Here is a 20362-nt window from a genome sequence, read left to right as displayed (position 1 = left end):
CCGGCCCAGTTCTCCTGAGAAACATATGCTCGGGCCCTGGGCCATGCCTGACATGTGCTTCCGCATCTCCCAGGGGTAGAGCATGCTCTGACAGCTCTGGAGTTAATGCCTCCAGAGCCCCAGCATCTGGGTGTACTGCCTCCCCTGTGTCGTCACAGCATCTTGCTTATCCTTGCTCTCGTGGTGTGGACTGGATGGAGGGGCAGCAGATGTGCCTGGCACTGTGCCCAGGATGAGTGGGGGTGAAGGGACGTAGACGCCTTTCATGCCACCTCAAAGCCGCCAGCAGCCGGCTCTCACCCTAAGGGACACAGAGAAGGCAAGGGGGCAAGGCCCACAGACCAGCCCTGACAGATGTGAGGGTAGCGAAGCAGAAGGCGAGGGTTCAGTGCATGACATGCAGCAGAGTCCCCTCAGCCCACCAGGGGCTTTCCTCGAAGAGAATTTATAAGCAAAGGCCTGCCAGGGGCAGAGGTGATACTGGGGCCAACTTTCTGAAGAACGGCAGCACTCCCAAGAGCAGCCAGGCTGAGGTGCGGACCCGGCTCTCCTGCCCCAGACTGCTGACCACTATGCACTGTGGCTCCGCACCACCACAGACCAAGAAGCCAATGGCGGGAGGAAGAGGTGGCCCACCATTAACAACGGCCCTGTGCTGTGCTCCCTGGGATCCCATCTGCTAATGTTCAGAGGAAAGAGGAGGCAACAGAGGAGGAGCGAGAGTTAAGCTGGTGGGAAGGAAAAGGAATGAAGGCTCAGAGAGAAGGGGCTCAGCAACGTGCTGGGTCCCTCCTAGGGACCACAAGCATCCCTCGTGACGCTGCACGTGGGGTCAGGGTGCCCTGATGGGATAAAGCATGCAGTCCAAGTGGACACCGTGGGCCTACTAGGGGCACAAGGAGGATGCCCTAGGGTGGCCAGTGGGGGCTTTTCTGTGACAAGCACTGGGGGCTTAATTTGGTTCAAAAACGGAAGCCCCCAAGTGCTACCAGGCCCTCCTGTTAACTGCTAAGTGAAGTAATGCTGGCAAGACACGCACATGGCTAGCTGGGCTCAGGGGTCTGCACTTCGCCCAGGCCTGAGGAAGGCAGCAAGGGTGGGCCAGGTGTTGGACGCTCTACCCCCACAGGGGCCTTCTTGGTGTCACTGCCCATCTGGGGGGCCCAAAGCCAGGAGGGCTGTATGACACCTATGGGTCTGCCAGCTCAGTGAGGGTTGTGTGGGCTCCTGGCTGCCATGTGCTGGTCCTTCACCCCCATCTCTGGATGCATGACTGTTGTTTCCCTTCTTGGGAAAGAATGAGAAAGGCCAACAACAGCTACTCTGCAGCCACAGGATATGAGCCAAATAGCAAATGCTTGACCCTTAGGAGAGGAGAGAGCTGCTGAAATTCCAATAAATGGCATCTGTGCTAAACATCACCATACCAAAGATGAGGTCAATGCTCTGCACTCACTGCAGAGGAAATGGGCAAAGCTCCAGAGTTCAAGTCCCTTCTCCTTCACTTGTGAGCTACTCTAGGTTGAGCACACCTCACTTCTCTGGACCTCTCCTTCCCCATCTTTAAAATGGGGACAGTATCACTCATGCATGTAAAGCTCCTCATCCTGGGTGTGGTGTAGCTAGAGGCATGATGGGACTAAAGAGATGGCAGCGGTGTGCTTGTCAGAACAAGGAGGCTGTTCAGCCCAGGCCGAAATACACTGGACACACGTGTCTGAAACCAGGTACGCGGACCCTCGGGGGTTTATGCCCTATGGATGGCACGGCAGGCTGTGTGAGCCCAGGTTATACTCATCAACCACACACAGGGTCTGGGTGAGAGAAGCAAGCCCCCAACTAGCCAGAGCATCCTCACTGAGTCCCTGAGCCAGAAATCCAGTTTTACCAGCAGCCTGCTTGAGCTGGATCAGTTTTGGAGCCGCCCCACAGGAACAAATAACTTCTGGCAAACTGGAGAAATTAAGGTTCTGCATCAGCAAAGCAGAGGTCAGGCTACGGACCAAGGTAAATCCACTAAGGAAAACTGCTCTGGGGAGGACCCTGGGCAGGAGGCCAGTTGGCTTTCTTGGGATATTTACTTCCTTAAGCTGCAAATAAGAGACTAAGTTACAGCCAGGCCCATCAGATAAAAAATGACTCACTACATAGTGGAAAATCTAGATAAGCCCGCTAGCTCCTTGGGTGAGCTCTGAGAGCTGAATGATGTTTCCTATAGCAGACTCAACTGACTCCATAGGCTGGGAAGCCAAGGCTCAAGAAGTCCCTGTCCAGCCCTGGGGCTCAACTATGCAGTCCCAAAAATTTCAGAGAAAACCCTGGAAGTATGCCTTACTACCTCAAGTGTTCTTGCCTGGAGAATCCCATGGACAGAGGGGACTGGTGGGCTACAGTCTATGGGGTTGCAAAGAGTCGGATACGACTAAGCAACTAACACACACACATGCTTTACTACCACCAGTCCCTGGCCCTTGGCAGTTCCTTGCAGGCCCCAGGCTGCAGCCAAACGTGGGCATTGGTTGCAATGCTGGGACTGTCACAAGAGCACAGAAAAGAATGACTAAGCCATCCATTCACTTACCCATCTACCCACCCACTCACCTAGCAGACCCTCATATGGCCCCACTCTGATCTAGTTCAGTGCTGGGCACAGGGCCAAGCCAGATGTGGGCCTGCCCGCAGTCTCATCAGGGAGATCCAAAAGGGAATGGACAGTGCTGTGAAGGCAGTTTGGGCTGTGATCAGACATAGGGCACCAGAAAAGATGCCCAACTCAGGTCCAGAGAGTCAGGGCAGACTTCCTGCAGGAAGTAGCAGTGATGCCGAGACTGAAGGATAAAGAGGAAAGATGTCCCAAGCAGAGGGAAACAAATATGTAAAGGCTGGAGCTGAGGGAGACCACGGAGCACTTAGCAAACTAAATATTACACCCAGGAAAGAAGTCTGGAGCCCATGAACCTTTGTACGAGGTCCAGGGCCACAAGTCTGAGGCTGGTTTCCCAGATGTGCCGACCTTTCAGTCATCACCAAAGCACCACAGGCCCCAGGAGAGGGAAGAACAGAACCTGCGTAAACTCCCTGAAATGTTGGTATACCTGGGAGTCCATGCCTCCACACTGCACCACTCAGTCCTCATGACTCCTTATGAGGTGGAGACACAGAGACTCCACCGAAGAAGTTACCTGCCATTCACAGGTGCAGCAAGCGAGCAGGGGAGCCAGGACCTGAGCCCCAGATGACCACAGCCTCTAAACCACTGCCTTGCTTTGCACTGCCACCCCAACGCTTGCCTACGCTGTGCCATCCACATCCACAACCCGTGCTCTCCTTTGCGACAGTGCTAAACCCACAGACAGGACTTCCCAGGAGGTACTGCAGAAAAGAATCCGCCTGCCAATGCAGGCAGATGTAAGAGATGTGGCTTCAGTCCCTGGGTTGGGAAGATCCCCTGGAGGAGGGCATGGCAACCCACTCCAGTATTCTTGCCTGGAGAATCCCATGGACAGAGGAGCCTGATAGGCTGAAGTCCACAGAATCACAGTCAGACACAACTGAAGTGACTTAGCATGCAAACCACAGAAAATCAGCTTCAGACCTGGTCAGAAGAGTCCAAGCCCAGGTCGGGGGGTGGGCAGTGGGCAGCACATGGCCACCAGAGCCTGTAAGCAGGGAACAAGACAGCCAGGCCAGCCACTTGCACTTCACCATGCACACACTATAGGTGGGCTCCCTCTTGGCCTCACATTACGAACTTGCCATTTTCCCATGGTTGGGTTCCCTTCCAGGAAGCTCACTTGCCTGGGATGCTGGAGGGTGGTGGGAAAAGGGCTTGACCACTCACTCCTCCCCAGGCTCCTACTCAGGTGCCCACCCTAAGGAGGCAATTCAAGTGACTGCAGGTCCTATAGTGCTAAGGCTGGGCCTGTGCCCCTTGGCTGGGCAGCGACCAGAGGGTGTTATTCCTGCCAGCTCACCAACCTCAGACAGTCAGGGGTGCTTTCACATGCCCTGAGAATGCTTCAGATCAGGACCCACCAGAGGGGAGAGCTGCAAATTCAGGTCCTCTAAGGACATGGACCTCAGAGCCAGCCTGTGTCACCAGGCTTTTGGCTTGAGGCGGGGCCTGGGAGTCTGGTCTCATCTCATTACTTAACATGGCCTTGGGCTCTTCTGACCTCTGCTCCTTCTCTGTCAAGCTGGTGTAGCGCTTGGTGGTCCCTGGGGTCTGAGCCATTGGTGCTTCATTCCCTGTCCCCAGGAGGCTCTCGTGGTTGCAGCAGCATTGGGCATGGGTAGGGGGCGTGGGGGAGGGGGACAGCAGCTAAGGGAATCAGCAGTGGTGCTGGTGTTGCCAAGAGAGCAGCTGTGTTTGTAAATATTCACCTGGCAAGGGTTCCCAGCCCTCAGCATCAACTAGCCTCCTCTCCTTCCGCATATACCATGCCTCCTTCTCCAGTTCAGAACACCAAGTGGTGGCACCAGGCCCCTCCTCACCCCCATGGACGGTGGGGAATGAGAGGCACAGCTGTTAAAACCCAGGAAAGAGAGAGAGCAGGAGGAAGGGGACCCTGGTCGGAAGCATTCTGACTTCAAGGTGGCAGAGGCAGAGCCCCAGGGCCCATTTCCAGTGCAGATGGCCCCCAAATCCATGGCTCCCCTCCAAGAGCCCTCTGCTGGTTCAGGTTCCTAACCCCACCCCAGCACTCTAGACTTTCACAATCTGGCAAGATGGCTCTGTCAGGACTACTTCCTAAACATCTCCCAAATCTGACCACTCCTTCCCACCCTGCTACCCCTCTCCCTCCCCCCGGCCTGGTCTGGTCCAGCCATCACCGAGTGCCGTCCAGACTCCCACACCAGTCTCCCCACAGGCCACCCTGCTCAGTGCAGTGTTTACACCGACACCAGAGTTATGTTCCTGACACACAACCATGACCAAATTGTGCCACTGCTCAAAAGCTTTACCTGGCTCCCTCCTACCTGAGGACAAAACTTCTAAGTCAGCACCCTGGTACTGAGACCCTCCACGATCCTCAGATTCTTCCTTCCCCTTAGAAACACATTGGCTTCCCTCTATATCTGCCTGGAGGCAGGTGGGGGGGGGGTGGTCTGTGCAAACCTCTGAGGGCTTCAGAAATGGGGACGCACAAGGCAAGCCAGTAGATCATTAAAGGACTTCCTTAACTCCCAGTGAAGGACTCTGAAATAAAATTATAAATTCCTAGGGTCCAGGGCTCCTGCAAACAAGCCAGGGAAAAGGCCCATAGGAGAGTTCTGGTGCTGGACTGACTGGGTCCAAGTCCTGACTCATACTGATAGCTGTATGACCTCAGACAAGTCACTTTACCCCTGTGCCTCATCTCAAAAAAATCTCGTGGACAGAGACGATAGTGCCAGGCGCACCGAAAGGGAAATAGTCAATAGACAGAAGTTAGCTCAAGCAATTACTCTGTCTCTGCCAGCCAAAAGGGCTCAAAGACAACCTGCAGAATGACATGCGTTCACACCCTACCTTTCCAGCAGGCTCCTGGCACTGGGCAGGCAGTGAGCTGGTCCCACCAGGACCAGTCTCCTTTTATAAAGGGTATGTGGGGCTTGGGGAGCACTTACCACATCTTAATCAAAACACAAAAGTGGTGAAGGCCCTGCCCCAAGTCTGCCCTCCTGGGGACAGCTGATGGCAACAAACACCTGCTCTGAGAAGCCAGCTGGTGGTGGGAGCTCTAGGAGTGGTGGCAGAGGCTCCCCGGCAGCTGTGGCAGTGGGTCTGGTAGGGGACGGGGTGCAGAACAGCTCTATGGGGAGCTGATGGCCCCTCAAGGCCCCCGCTGCCCCCCACCCCCAATCTGCATGCAGGGCAGCACTGGCTCAGATCAGCTCAGAGGCAAGCAACCCAGCCTTAACCCCTACTCTGCCAGGTTGCAAAGAGCCTCAGATTATACCCCTCTCTGCTTCTCCCCACCTCCACCCCGTCTTCAGTTCTAGAGAGCGGTTTGTCAGAAGGGTTGCTTAAGGACAAAGTCTTCTTACACATCTATCTGTGGCCAGGCCCTCAGCCTGCAGGCAGCATGGGCGGTGGGGGTGGTGGGAAACAGTGGAAGTGGGGGAGGGGATGCCAGATCTCCTGGCAGAGGGAAGCCTGCACCATGGCCCAGGAATCTCCTCCAGCTCCTTCCAGGGGCTGCCTCCGCCCCCACCAGGTCACACCCAGTCTACTTGGGGGACAGGAAAGAGATTAGGCACAGTCCCAGAAAAAATATTTGCTTAGAGACGTTCTGGGCAGTGGGGACACTCCAGACCAAATACCAGTATCAGCAAGTAAAAGATAATGGCTGAGCTTCCCCACGAGACCCCAGCACAGCAGCACACCAGCCCCTTCTCAAGGCCTGCCCTGAGATGCTTTCCCACTTTGCTGGTGGGGGACGGGGGGCAGAGGAGGTGGGGGTGGCCACCCTGGAGCCAGAAGCCACACCTTGGCCTGCTGAAACCAAAGCTGAGCCCCGAAACTCCCTCAACGCCTCTGGCAGGCAGCCGGGGACAGCGAAGTCCCAGGATGGGCAGGGCCTCAATCCTGCAAGTTTTCTTCACAGGGGAAGGAGTGGGGGTGGGGATCAGCTACAGCCTTTTTTCACTCTTCCTTCCCAAGCCAGGATGTGACAGGGCCACTGCCGGAGAGTAAAAGGCCGGTCTGGCCCAGAGGATCCACCGCACCACCCTCAAGCCCTACTCACACTCAGTGCTTCCGAATTTTCCAGAACAGGGCCTTCCCAACACCGTCCACCTCCTGAGGTCGCAGCACAGCACTCTGAGCTCCTTCTTGAGAGCTATGCGCTCAGCCTGCCTGGAAACTCTAGTGCCTGAGGGCCTTGCAACACCTTCCCTGGAGCTGATTCGGCTTGCCCTGCTAGCCCCACCGTTGGGGGAGGGCTGCTTGGAGAGCTTCCTGCCTCAGCAGCCCTTACCTGGAACCTGGCACAAGTCTGTTTGGGCTCCCAGGCCCCAGCCTCTGGCAACCCCACCTGGAGGGAGCTCTAAAATGTACAAATGCCTGAGGACCCACCCTCAGCCCCCAAAGCCCTTTACTCTTCTTTCCTGGGGGGACCCTTACTTATCTATGCACATTTTCAGAGATATCTTTAAGGTGAAAGCCTCCTTCGATGCTTCTCAGGGTAGCTTCTGGGGCAGAAAATTCAGTGGACGTAACCCAGGTCCTGGCTGACAGAAAATCACACAGGGTGCCCGAGGCGGGGAGTCCTGGCCCAGCAGTGCTGCCCCAGTAAGCACGTGGCCCAGGAGCCAGGTCAAGAGAAGCACAGACCTCACCATCCCAGCTGGGTGGCCTGGTCTGTTAAGACGAAGACACAACAACTCTCCCTCAGCCCGGCACCCTCCCTGTCCACACAGGCATCAAGCTCTGTGCTGAGAGAGGGGCCGCCTTCCTCCTGGGTTTTAATTAGACTCACAGGACCACAGACGACTGGGGCAGACACAGGGCCGAGGGCCTCCCCGAGCTGGGAATTGCTAGGTGAGGCCCACTGCACGTTCCCCCGTGAGAGACAGGTGCAGGATTCAGGGTTGCTGGGTTACAGAGTGGCTCACCGGCCGAACCTCCCTGAGGAGCCTGAGTGTAGTTGTGAAGGTTTAACTCAGACTCCTGATGTAGAAAGGCCTAACGAAAGGTTGGCTGTGCCTGACCACTGCCCAGGGCCCCTGTCTCAATAGCCTGAACCTGCCTCGGAAAGGCTTCCCTTCAGTAGTTCACTTGGAGGCGGCCCACATCACGCTCTGCCCCCCATCCTCAGCCCAGCACCTCTCAGGAATCTCACTCACCCTAAGCCCTGGTCAGGGAACATGGGCCCGCATTCCTGACAGCCACACCGGGAAGCCAGGCTCAAACAATACTTAATCAGACACTTAAAAATACAAATAGCCTTGAGCGCAGAGGAGCAAAGAGAAACACAGTGTCTTTTACGAGCTCTGAGATAAAAGTTGTCCTTACCACGAATTAGGCCGGACAAAAATTCTCAAAATAAAGAGGGGCAGCAGATGTTAAGACAATGGCAATGTTCCCTTTAGCAGTATTTCCAGGGGACCTGACAGGACTAACAGGGTGCGTGAGCCTCGGGCCTCACCATCCTTCCTTCCACACCAATTCCCGGGGGGCGGCAGACAGGGAAAGTGGCGAGGGTCATGAGTGCTACACAGACAGAGGATACACCCTGGCCAGGCCCCACTATGCAGGAAGCCAAGTCCTGTGGCTGCAACGTGATCTTTTCCCCACCCCACCCCGCCCATCCAGGTTAGGGCTACCAGGGCCCTGGCCTTGGGAGCAGTGATCCATTTCGTCACTGGCCCCAAGTGAGGGCACACGGCAAACCCTACAGGTTCAAGCTCAGAAAGAGAACGTGGGCTGCTCCTGGCAGGGCCATGCTGCCCTGCTGTCAGAGCTCAACCGCCGGGGGCCAGGGTTACAGGTGGGACATGATGTGACTCCCTGCAACTCCAGGGAAGTTTCTCGTAGGTGGGTTGAGGGTCCTGTGAAGAGGTGGTTGGGGTCACTGAGGTGAGGGGAGCAAGAGAGCAATGGATGCGCTTGCCCACTTGTTCACTCAGGAGCAGCTTGGAGACATCCTGCTTGGGGTGAGAGTCACAAGACAGAACCTAAAACACATCTTCAGTCAGGGACAGGGAGCAAGAGATTAGGAGCAAGGTGGGAAGGAGAGTTCTGAGAAGGCAACAGAATCCCAGAAAGAGGCCTGTAATGTGCGCAGACTCCTGGGAAGGAGGCACTGAGGCTGAGAAGACGGCACGTGGCTGCCGAGAGAAAAAGACTACAATCTGCGCTATATACCACCCCGTGCCTTATACATCAGCCACAGGCCGATGGTGTCCACCAGCTCACCTGACCTAGCACCGGAGGGTTTGAGGATGCCAGAGTGTCCCGGGCAAGCCACGCCTCCAGATCCCAGCCAGAGGGACCACTACCATGGCCAGGAGCCAACAAGGCGCCTATACCCACCGTTTCCAGGGTCACGGTTTATTTCATAGGAATGACAACGAGCAGAGAAAAGGGAGTTCTGCTTTTGGTTAAAGTTTTCTGGGACTCTGATAAACAGCTTAATTTTCTGGCTTCCTCATTTTTTGACCAAGTTCCTCTTGAGAACTGCACAAGGAAACACAAATCTGAATCTCGCTCAATTCAGCACAAAGTGTGTGCTGGTCAGCGGGACCCTGCCACCTCCTGAATCGTCCCCTCTGGAGTGACTCAGGGCCACGGAGAGCCTACTGACTTCCACTGCCCTCCAGTCAATAAGACCTGTTGTTGGCTGGGGAGAGCTGGTGGCGTCCACAGAGTTAAGGCAGCCCAGCCCACTGCTGATCAGGGAGGACTGAGAACTCAGGCCTCCTTTTCAAGGCCAGGATGAATGGGGACTATGCAAATCACTGCCTCCGGAGGAGCTGCAGCAGGGGAGGGCCTGCTGCTGGCAGGCCTGCACCTCTCTACTTGGGTCTGTCACATGAAAGGGTTTGTATTCCTACCGCTGCCTCTGGCACTTGGCCAGACTGGGGCTGTTCTCACCAGAAAACAAAAATCTCTTTCAGACCAAAGCTAAACCAGGTCCCGGCTGGCCCAGGGAGGCTGACAGACGTTGTTCACACTGACCCACTGAGGAGTCATCACCTGGATTCTCACTGAACCCCCCAGCTCTCCAGAGGGAGCTGAAGGCCCCTGTGGCTGCTTAGAAAATCACTGAGTCAGGTCAGGGAAGGCAGGGCCAAGAAATGGGATTGGCCCATGACTATGTCCTTAGTCATGACTGGGCCTCAGGAAGCAACCTTTTGGTATGAGAGAACTTCAGTAATTTCCTCATGGAGTTGATGCGGAATGTGGAGAAAGAAATGGGAAGAAACATGTGACAGTAAACAAGAGCCCTTGCAGTGCACAGAGAAGACCTTTAAGAATGGGGGTCTCAGGTACCCCTGCCTGCTGCCACAAGCACCCTTGGGCTGGGGGTGGGGTCGTAACCTAGAGCCCAGCGTGCACAATCACGCTCCAGAGCCGGGACTCCATCTTCCACAGAGCTCCACAACAAGGTCAGACTTCCACCTTGTTCAGACTTCCAGAGCTGCTTGTCTGACACCCTAGAGTCACCAGGAGCTGTCCATTAACCATGGCACAAATATCTGTATCTATCTCCGTATTTTTAAAGGAATGTATCGATAACAAAACAAAACCCCAACCAGATTCCCAACATATTTTATTACAAGACAGATGGAAGAACATCATCTCAGAATAAAGGATAGTCATTTAACTTGAAAAACTCACAGTACTGCCTTCATCTTCCACATTGTGTGCCACGTGTGGTTGCAGATTTCCTCTGCAGTGGATGACACCGAATGAAGAAACCAGATACAAAACAGCGCACACCCTAGGCATCCACCTAGAGACAGGACCCACAGCAGAGGCTAACCTATGTGGACAGTACAAACCTCGTAAGCTATGTAGCATGGATGCTACACAGACTCCCATCAACAGGTAACAATGACACAGCAAGATCTCAAACACACATATGATCATTTAGCCTGAGAGAAAATCTAGGACAAAACCACCTCGGAGCCGATTCTGAACCGATAGGAGGGTTTGTGGATGTTCCGCAGGTGTCCTGCAACCCAAGGCAAACAGGCCTCGTCTGCCTCTTAGCCCAGAGAAACCACCCATCTCTGATGACCATCCACCCTCTTTGGTCCCTCCTGCTGTCAGCTGGGATCATACACCACGCCCAAGAAATCCTGAGAGTTCATGGGGCTGCCCCACTGGGGAGAAGCAGGAAGTAGGGGAAGAAGAGAAACGAAACTTCAATCCAGATGGAAAAGGGGACTTCACAGGTCACAGCCTTCCCTGCTGCCTGACCTGTGGCAAGGGGATCAGGGACACACATCCCCAAACCTCCCAACAGCCCACTGGGCCAAAGGAAAGCCGCCTTCCCTTTCTCTGCACCACCCCAGGCAGCGCCAGGCTGAGGAGGAGGCAGCCGGCAGGTTGAGTGGGGGCTGATACAGGTGAGTCAGTGGTGTCCCCCAGAGCACACCCCACACACCTGCTGGAAGGTACGTTCTCCAGCCTCCTGGGGTAAAGGTGGCTTCATGCAGAAGAATGGCCAGAAGCACCACCCCCCAGAGGCCCCCTTCTCCATGTGGACGCCTGATTTCCTCTTACTGACCTCTAGGCCCTCACCATCCACCCTCAGGTCAACCTTACTCTCCAGTCTCACTGGCTGGCCCACATTCCATCTTGCTGCGTTCTCCGTCCCAGCTCTGACTACCTTTCCATCCCCATCTCTGACTGTCCCTGCTGTGTGGCTCCAGCTGGCCATGCTGTCCAATCTCTGGCTGACCTTACTGTCCCCCCCCTACCCTGTAGCCCTCCTGTCCATGTGGCAGGACCCACAGTCCATCCCCAGAATGGTTTATAGCCAAGGCTGGGGGAAGGGTTAGTGGTCAGGAGGAACCCCACTGGGGATTCTTGGCCACGAGAACAATCTAGAGAAAACAAAAATCAAATCAAACAACAAAAACACACTCGTGGGAAAAACAGGGCTACCAAGGGCTAATCCCGGTAGCCACTTCCCGTGCTGGTGGGCCAAACTGTGGTGGCACACAGAGAGGGGGTCAGGGTTCCTGCTGTCGATTGGTGGGCACTATCCCAGAGCTGCCCATTCAACCCAGGCCAGCCTGTCCTCTCTCTCCATTCCTCCAACAGCCATAGTCACTAGAGCTATTCCCAGCCCTGAGAGATACCAGCTCAGGTTTGCTTACCCCAGGATCTGGCAACGGATGCCAACTGTTACCTCATTGGCACCATCCTATCCTGGCTTCCTGCTCTAAAGCCCCAGGCGGCAGTTACCTTTGGAATGCAGGCCTGAATGAGCGGATGACAAATCAGAAGCCAGCCACGCCCAACTCTCCGTGGCCACCCCCAAGCACCCCTACTCCCTGGAGTAGCTGTCGGGAGAGGAGAGTATCTCCAGGAAGAGCTGGTGAACAGGCACACACGGAACTTCTTGGGATCTGAAATCTTTCCGGCTCTGAGGTTACAGATTGAACTTCGGAACAGACAGCTCAGCTTGGCCCACATTTGTCCCAGCCCATTTCCCATCTTCCTACTTCTACTTGTCATGGACCCCAAGCCTCACATGAATCAGGAAACCACACCAAGTAGCGAGGTCAGAGAATGACCACACCAACCAGGGGACCCCAGAGCAACTGAGCAATTATGTGCCACCACCCCTGGGCCTAACCTGAAGGCCAACCCCAAAGGCCCCAGACAGCACCTCAGCCACAGTGCTCCCCTCCTAGGGCTCAATGAGTGGTTGGTGGGCACTCTGACCAGGCCGACACAGGGCATGGGGCCATCAGACGGCATCCTCCAGTGAGCTGCGGCCCGGGGCTGGGGCCTCCTTTCAGCTCTGCTTGGCCAGAGTGAGTTCCCAGCCTACTGGGAGACTGGAAACTTGGAGCTCTACGGAAACGATAGGATCTCGTCCTCAGAGAAGACTACCTTCCACAAAACCCATCACTCTGCAGCTGCAAGTGCAGTCATTCACTCATTCGTGAACTCACTTCTGGAGCACCTCCTTCTGTTCTGAACTCTCCAGTGAGGGCTGCTATGGCTCTGGCTGCAAGGGGCTCACACCTGCTTTCCCCTAGGACTTCCCCCATACTGACGGCATCCCGCAGCTAGACAGAGAGCCTGGCACCCAGCAGGAGCACATTCAAGGTCTGCTGTCGGTCAGTGGACTTGTGTTGAGGCAAAAGATTATAAAGCACATCATTACCAAGATAAGTTATTCTCAGGGAATTTTTCTTATCATTCACTTATGCAATCAACACTACACACACACTGTACTGGCCCTGGCTTGGGGCACAGGCAGGAGACACCCTGGCTCTGCCCTCAGGGGATCACAAGGCTCACAGGAGGCCCAAGACCGTAGTTTAGTGGAATCTGTGCCCCCAGGAGATGCGTGTGGCTTGAAGGGTGCAGGGACAGTTCACCTTAGCCATCCACATGCTCAGTTTTGGCCATATGCCCTCGATACGGCTACCACACAGAATAAAGCCTCTTCTGCCTGGCCTCCTAGGCCTGAAGAGCCCAGCCCCCGAGACCTCACTGGCTAAGTAGAGACTGTGCCAAGCTCTCATTCAACTGTCTTCTCAGTCTTTTCTCTCATGGATCCTTCTGCCTGGAATGTCTGTTCTTTCCCTACACCCTTTCGGCATGTCAGAGTCCTGCATCTCCTTTGAGGAAGGCTTAGCTCAAGGTGTTATAACTTTAGCTAACATTTAGTTAGCCCTTCCCTATGGGCTAGCCCCTGCTCTTTGCTCTTCACACCTGTCTTCTCCTTAAACACTCCCCGTCCAAGGATTGTTCCCTTGTCTGTGCCCACTGACCAGCCTGCTGGAGGGGCTTGGGTTCTTTCCAATCCTCCAGGTCTCTCTGTGGCCTAGAGTCTGAGAATGTGGTCTGACTCACAGCTCTCAGGGGTGGCTTCACCACTGAACCTCCTTGTGTCTTGGTGCTGCATCTGTTAAAGGAGGCTAAGAGCACCACAGTGTCATGGGTGAAATTAAACGATAGCTTGCGGACTGTAGAACATGGTGCTGGACACATAATACACGCTCAAGAAAACAGCAGTCAAGTCAGCACGTTTGCAACAACACTTCTGCCATGAAAACACTGCTTCTCCCCAACAGTACTTCATTCAGTGAATGTTTTGAGTGCCTACTATATGCCAGGCACTGGCTAATTACACATTGCAGCTTCTGTTACACAAATGCCTGCAACTTCAGCCTCTTTTTGCAAAAAAGTCAGAGCCTCATGCTCACTTATCCTGCATGCTGTGTGGGGGGGACAACCCTGGATCCCATCTGGGGCTGCAGCTGAGCCAGATTCGGCCTTCTGAAGGTCAACCCAAGAGCCCTTATAGTCTCAAGGGACAGAAAACCAGTCAGGGAGCAGAGTGGCTAGGTTCTGCTGCCCCCTGGTGTCAGCGTGCTCTCATTGGGAGTACCCCCCTACCCCACCATGGGCTGGGGAGCGAGAGAGGGCACTAAGGTCAGAATTCTCCCACACAGAGGCGCGCCATAGGCAAATCCAGGCCTTCTTTTGTGAGGTGTGCCCTCGATGTTCTGCCCGGAGTCCACTGTCTGTCCAATTCCTGGCTGCCGTCCTGGGCCCCTGGGATGGTCCCAGACCTCACACCAGTCCTCTACCCTAATGGGAGCAGAGATGGAGGGAGAATCTGATTGGGCTGAGCTGAGCTAGGCTGTGCAAGTCTGCACCTGCCCTGGACACCCATAGCCAGATTGCTGTCACACCGGTCTCTGCCACCATTCCTCTTCCTGGAACCTAGCCTCAACTGGGCCATCTTTGGCCAGACTTAATTCTCATCCATAATATCGCAACAGCTTCCCACTGCTCTCCCAGCCTCCGCTCTCCTCCTGCTGGCTCAGCCTGGCCACTGCAGGTAAATCAAGGGCTTTTCTGCCCCCGAAATAAAACCCTCTTCTCTAGAATCCCCTCCCATCCAGACTCCATCCCCTCTGACAACCCACAGTACTCAGGCAAAAGACCCTAAAAGACCCATCTCCCACCACAGTCCTTCCTGCATGTCTTTGCTGCCCTGACTTTCTCTACCTGGGGTTTGGCCTACCTGCCTCTGACAAACACCCCTGTATGCTGCAGAAGCCCACTCAGACGTCACCGATGGTCAGGTATAAGGTTGCGCAGACTGGATCCTGTAGAAGGACACAGGGTTGCATCAGCCTCGAAGTTCATCCACCAAGAGGGGAGCCTCTTTCTATTCTGTACAAGGGTGCCATTTGGCAGGCAGAGTGCCGATCCATGGGGAGCACTCAAAGTCCTCTGAGTGCTCACAGCACTGAGACCATGGCAGGGCCAGGCACGGCATCTGACTCGCCACACTGGGTCTATTTCATTTCCTTGTTTATTACTCAACACACAGGTGGGATCTGGGTTGGCCTCAGTAGAGCCGTTGCTCTGCCAAGGCTCAGAGCACGCGGCTGCGTCCCCCAGATAGGCAGTTCCTCCTCCAGATGGCTCTCCTCTGTCCTTGCCTTGTCTCTGTAGGGCCAGACTGGGCAAACGGCACATCACTCTACAAAGAGTACTATCACTTCAGGGGGGCCAGAGGATTCTGGCAGCTGCCATGGGATCAGAATGTGTTCTCAGTGTTAGCCCAGGTGTCCTCCCTGCCCTCGGAGAAAGGCTGGGTCCAGGCAGAGTCCCAAGGAAGGTAGACAGGATCTGTGAATGCCACGACGTGTGGCTGGAGTGAGCGCCACACACCAGCCTCAGTGTTTCACGCTTACACCAACTGTGGCATCTTTTGAGAAATTTCCTGTACTCATTGAGAAATCTGGCCTCTGGGGAAGCAGCTGCCCCCCTGTACCAAGAGCCTCCCTGCTTGACCATTCCAAGGCCCCTCAAAAGCCCTTCGGTGAGGCGGTTTCCCCACTCTAGGCGGCACCTGATTGCTTTGCGAAACACTCCGCACCAAAGCAGGACTGAAGGCCAGTTTGAGTTAGTGTTGGCTGAATCCCACTTTCAGATGAGCATCTTGCACTGAAAGGATTTTTTCCCTCAGAGGCTGCTGATGACTCCTGAAGTTCTCAGGCACCTCCCTGTAGCCACAGAAGACCAAGGCTCCAGAGAGGCACCCTTGGACCTATGGCCGGGGGGTTGGTGGTGGTGGCGGTGGTGGTGATGGGGTCTCCTAAGGGTAAGGCGACAGGGTCCTCGCACAGGGAAAGGGCTCTGAGAGCATCAGCCACCAAGTAAGCAGGGGCTGTTACTATCATTATCGTTATTTTGATACCTCCAGCCCTCTGTTCCTAACCCTAGTTCTAGCTCCAACCCTGTCTGCTGGATGCGCACATCAGACCCAGAGGGCCCTGCCTGGCTTGTCCTCAGACCTGGCAGACAGAAGGAGCTTAGGGAGCTGAGGGGATTAAGGAGGCCTCACTCTCTCCCCAGCTCAGGGGAGCTGCCCCTGTGGCCTGACACAGGGCAATGGTGGCCGGCGATGCCCACCAACCCTCAAGTTCAAGCCTGATGCCACGAAGCACTTAGCAACGATGGATCAATTAACTCAGATCAAACCCTAATCTTTCAGATATTATCTGTGTGACATTGGCAAGTCAATTAACCTCTGAACCTCAGTTAAAAAACAAACAAAAAAAACCCAGCACCACCGACCTCCTAGGATTTGCCGTGAATATTAAATAACAGGCAAAGTTTCAGTTAAGAATTTCAAAAGGGTGGACTTCCTCCCCTTCTGCTCAGAAAAAAACCTTACTACTTCCTCTGATACTGCTGTTTGAATGTGAAATAACAATAAAACTAACATTTCATGAAGCATTTGCTCTGGGCTAGGTCAGCTTAAAGCCAGTTTAAGGTTCAAGCACTGCACATACATTATTAGGCTGAATTTGTATAAGGGGGTAGTGGAGACCCCTTAGTGGTATCATAACCTAGAGGAAATCAAAGCTCACAGAGGACTGACTGATGCAGGCAGGAAAACTGCTGGATGAATGGGTCCTGGGTGAGAGCCCAGGTTCTGTGTGGGGGAGGAAGAGTGTTGGGCAGGGACTTGGAAGAGGGGGTCCTCAAAGTTTCTTGAGAGGATGCAGAGGTAAGAAGCTGACTCCTGTGAAGGGGAGAGGTTGTGGGCTGGCACAGTGGGGACACAAGCCCTGGGCATGGCTGAGGAGCCAGGTGAACCCTGCTTTACAGAGGGTCAAAGGTGGGCAGGGACGGGTTGTGAGGAGACCCTCTCAACCAGGATTGGGATGCCTCAGGCCAGTCTGGGTCATGTCCTTGACCTGCTGTGGGACCTCAGGGCCCAACACCCTCCATTTCTGGACCCTGGAGATGAACAAGGATAAACTGTCAATCCCTGGACTTGGTCTTGGGGGACGACCGGGCTCAGGCCTAGTCTGCTCAGCGGATGGTCCTCGCCATATTGGGGGTGGGGGGAGGCCACGAGAATTAGAGGGAAGTTGTGGGGTCTCAAAGACGAGGTTGTTGTGGGGTCGCAGTGAGCAAGGTCCCTCATTTTTACTGACACAGCTGCTTCCCAAACGCGGCCCAGAGCCCGCCAGAATTTGGAAGGGGGAGACCTGGGCGACCTAGCGGAGTCCCGAAAGGATGGCTCAGGAGCCGGGGCTGGGGGCTCAGACAACCCAGGACCAAGATCCCACAGTGTGCTGGGGATGGGGATCACGGACGAGGACGGAGATGGGGGAACTCACCCGAGAACAGCCAGAGGGAGCCCCCCGACACGAGGAAGAAGGTCAGCATATCGGTCAGAGGAACCCAGCCTGGCCCCGCACGGCCGCCCCGGCCCGCAGCCCCGCAGCCCCAGCAGTCGCCGCGCCGCCGCCGCCGCCGCCGGGTATTTTTAGCCCCCGCCCCTCGGCTCCGCAGCGCCCCGCCTTCCCGCGCGGCTGCGGCGTCTCGGCGGGAGGGGGAAGGCCGGGAGCGCGCTCTGCACTGGCGCTCGCAGCCAGTTTCGCCGCGGGCCAGGTCCCGGCGCCCGGTACGCTCACCCCCGCGTAGGAACCGCCGAGTCCCCGGGCGGGGGAGGGGCCAGGCTGCAGAGCGGACCGGGCCTCTCCACCGCAGCCCAACGTCAGGACTCGGCGTTCTGGGGAAACGGGCAGGGGAGGGGCGCACGGGCGACGCGCGCGGGGTGCTGACGCCGCGCACCTTGCCAGTGCACGACTCTTACCCTTACGCGCGCCATCCTGGCTTTTAAAGCTGGGCAGACTCTGGGTGGCAGAGAGGTTGTGGTCACCTGTTCTAGTAGGCGCACGTGCTGCTGCGCCGCTTCCCGCTGACGCTAACGCCCCTAGGACCTCAGTTTGCAGACACTGGGAGCCTCTGGGTGTCGAGCCCTCTAACGAAAGAAGATAGAGGGCTATAAGGGTCTAAGTAGGATCTGGAAAAGTGGCTGTTAGGACGGATAGTGCCCATATTCGCTGAGAACCCCAGATCGCACATCACTCCTTCTGGGAAGATTGAATCTGAGGCCACCCAAGGTCACAGGAGGCTCCATGTGGTCACAGGCTGCCACACGGGGTCACATGAGGTCACAGAAAGCCACACGGAATCACAGGTGTTTCACCAAAACACAGGTAATCCTGGTCTTCACACACAATCATATGTGGCGCATGAGGCCTCTCAAGAGGGCCCCTCACAGCTACAAAGAATGGCCACACAGGCATCCAAAGACGGGGATGGCTCCACAGCTAGACGACCAGTTGTGTTACCAAACTGAACTCACCCAGCCTGAGGCACCGCAAACCTAATCTACTGACACCAGGTTTTGGTGGGGAAGGTGTTCAAAGCAAGGGAGTGGAAGATAAGCCCCAGATCTACTTTCAGTTCGTCTTTGAGTTAGGGTTTTTTTCTTAAGGGATATGAACAAACAGGCTGAAATTGATCGTCTTGTGACATTTCTGTGACATTTCTTCATCGTAGTTTTGAAATAGAGAAGGGGCCAGGGCACACAGCCTTTGAAAGAATGGCATTTCCTGAGGACAACATGGGGCTTCCAGGTGGTGTTAGTGGTAAAGAACCCCTACCTGTCAATGCAGGAGACTAAGAGACATGGGCTCAATCCCCGAGTTGGGAAGATCCCCTGAGAAGGGCATGGCAACCCACTCCAGTATTCTTGCCTGAAGAATCCCATGGAAAGAGGAACCTGGTGGACTACCATCCATAGGCTCTCAAAGAGTCAGACATGACTGAAGCAAATTAGCACACATGCAGGAGGACAACATAAACTATTAGAACCAAATGGGTCCAAGATGGTAGTCAATTTCCACCAGACTTTAATCCTCAGTATACACTGGTTGTAACAAATCAGCAAGCTAAGTGACACAGCCATAGGTGCCAGGACAGTTCCAAGACTGACCATCGAAGACCCAAAAGAAGCCAATGGCCCAATTCCTGGAAACCTCCACCCCTTCCCCCAAATAAGTGGAATAATCCTGCCTATTAAATTACCCAGCCCATAAAAAGTAACCAGGCCATACTGCAAGGCCTTCTTGCCTGAGATGGCCCACCTTCTTTCCGTGGAGTGTTCTTCTCTCTAAATAAATCCATTTCTTCCCTATCACTTTTTTGACTCACTGAATTCTTTATGTGATGAGACATCAAGAACCTGAGCTTCATTAAGTCCTGAAACCAGGTGTGTGATTCAGTTTCAAGAGTTAGGATGTTCCTGGTTTATGATACTCTGGCCAGGTGATCCATGGCTTGCAGTCTGTTACCTCATCTTGCCCTGGATAAACAACCTGAGTTTGTTTATTAATGGTGATCTCTCTAATAGCTTTTAGTACATTAATGATATCAACCACAGCAATTTTAGTCATCTGACTTTGGTTGATTACTGTTCAGTTAGCACAGGGTTGGTGTCAGAGGGGACAAGAAAGGGGACAAAGTTTTGGATAGAGAGATTAATCATAAACTCGGTAAGAAAATTTGATTTTAGGGAGACACAGCTTCAATCCCCACTCCTGTTTTAACTTTCTGCCCCATCTTTGAGGGAAGAGAGTGATGACCATTCTGGCTATTTGCTGCTGAAATGGGAGCATATAGTCCTGACTCAACTGGAAATGGAAACGTTGCATACCAAGTAGGAAATATTTCTGAGATCCAGGTCTTGCACCTTTGGTGCAACAGCTTACAGTACATTTTATAATCAGGTACCCAGTTAGAAGCTGGAAGAGGCGTGAAAACCCAAACTTAAAGGCACCTTGGTAAACAGGTCTCACTCACTGAGGAATTCAGAAGAATAAGCCTGAAAACCAGCCTGAACCTGGTGCTACTGGGGAGACTTGTCACCAGGTAATGAATTTCCTAATTTTATCTAAGTAGTTCTTAACTTCTGATGTGGTATTAACATATACATAACAGATTCTATTAGCTGCTACACTTATGTTTCCTTTTTCTGCTAAAATCTAAACGCACTGGTCATAGCAAACACCCTCTCTCAACAACACAAGAGAAGACTCTACATATGGACATCACCAGATGGTCAACACCAGAATCAGATTGATTATATTCTCTGCAGCCAAAGATGGAGAAGCTCTATACAGTCAGCAAAAACAAGACCAGGAGCTGACTGTGGCTCAGATCATGAACTACTTATTGCCAAATTCAGACTTAAATTGAAGAAAGTAGGAAAAACCACTAGACCATTCAGGTATGACCTAAATCAAATACCTTATGATTATACAGTGGAAGTGACAAATAGATTTAAGGGACTAGATCTGA

General features: G+C 54.2%; 1 protein-coding gene across 5 annotated transcripts in view; it reads right to left on the bottom strand.

Moving 5' to 3' along the window:
* ACSL6 (acyl-CoA synthetase long chain family member 6) overlaps positions 1-17479 on the bottom strand; it is a 66112-nt gene extending 48633 nt beyond the window's left edge. For 4 of the 5 annotated variants that reach the window (XM_019964575.2, XM_070793205.1, XM_019964572.2 and 1 more), the window contains exon 1: positions 17332-17479. In XM_019964575.2, the coding sequence (XP_019820134.1) occupies positions 17332-17380 (49 nt within the window). In that variant the 5' untranslated portion in view covers positions 17381-17479. Of the gene's footprint in view, positions 1-14711; positions 14797-17331 lie in introns of all 5 variants that reach the window. The other variant, XM_070793206.1, reaches the window with a different exon arrangement.
* Positions 17480-20362: the final 2883 nt, after the last annotated feature.

Source organism: Bos indicus, chromosome 7, assembly GCF_029378745.1.
Source record: "Bos indicus isolate NIAB-ARS_2022 breed Sahiwal x Tharparkar chromosome 7, NIAB-ARS_B.indTharparkar_mat_pri_1.0, whole genome shotgun sequence".
Taxonomy (NCBI): Eukaryota; Metazoa; Chordata; class Mammalia; order Artiodactyla; family Bovidae; genus Bos; species Bos indicus.
This window is presented reverse-complemented; position numbering and strand designations above follow the sequence as displayed.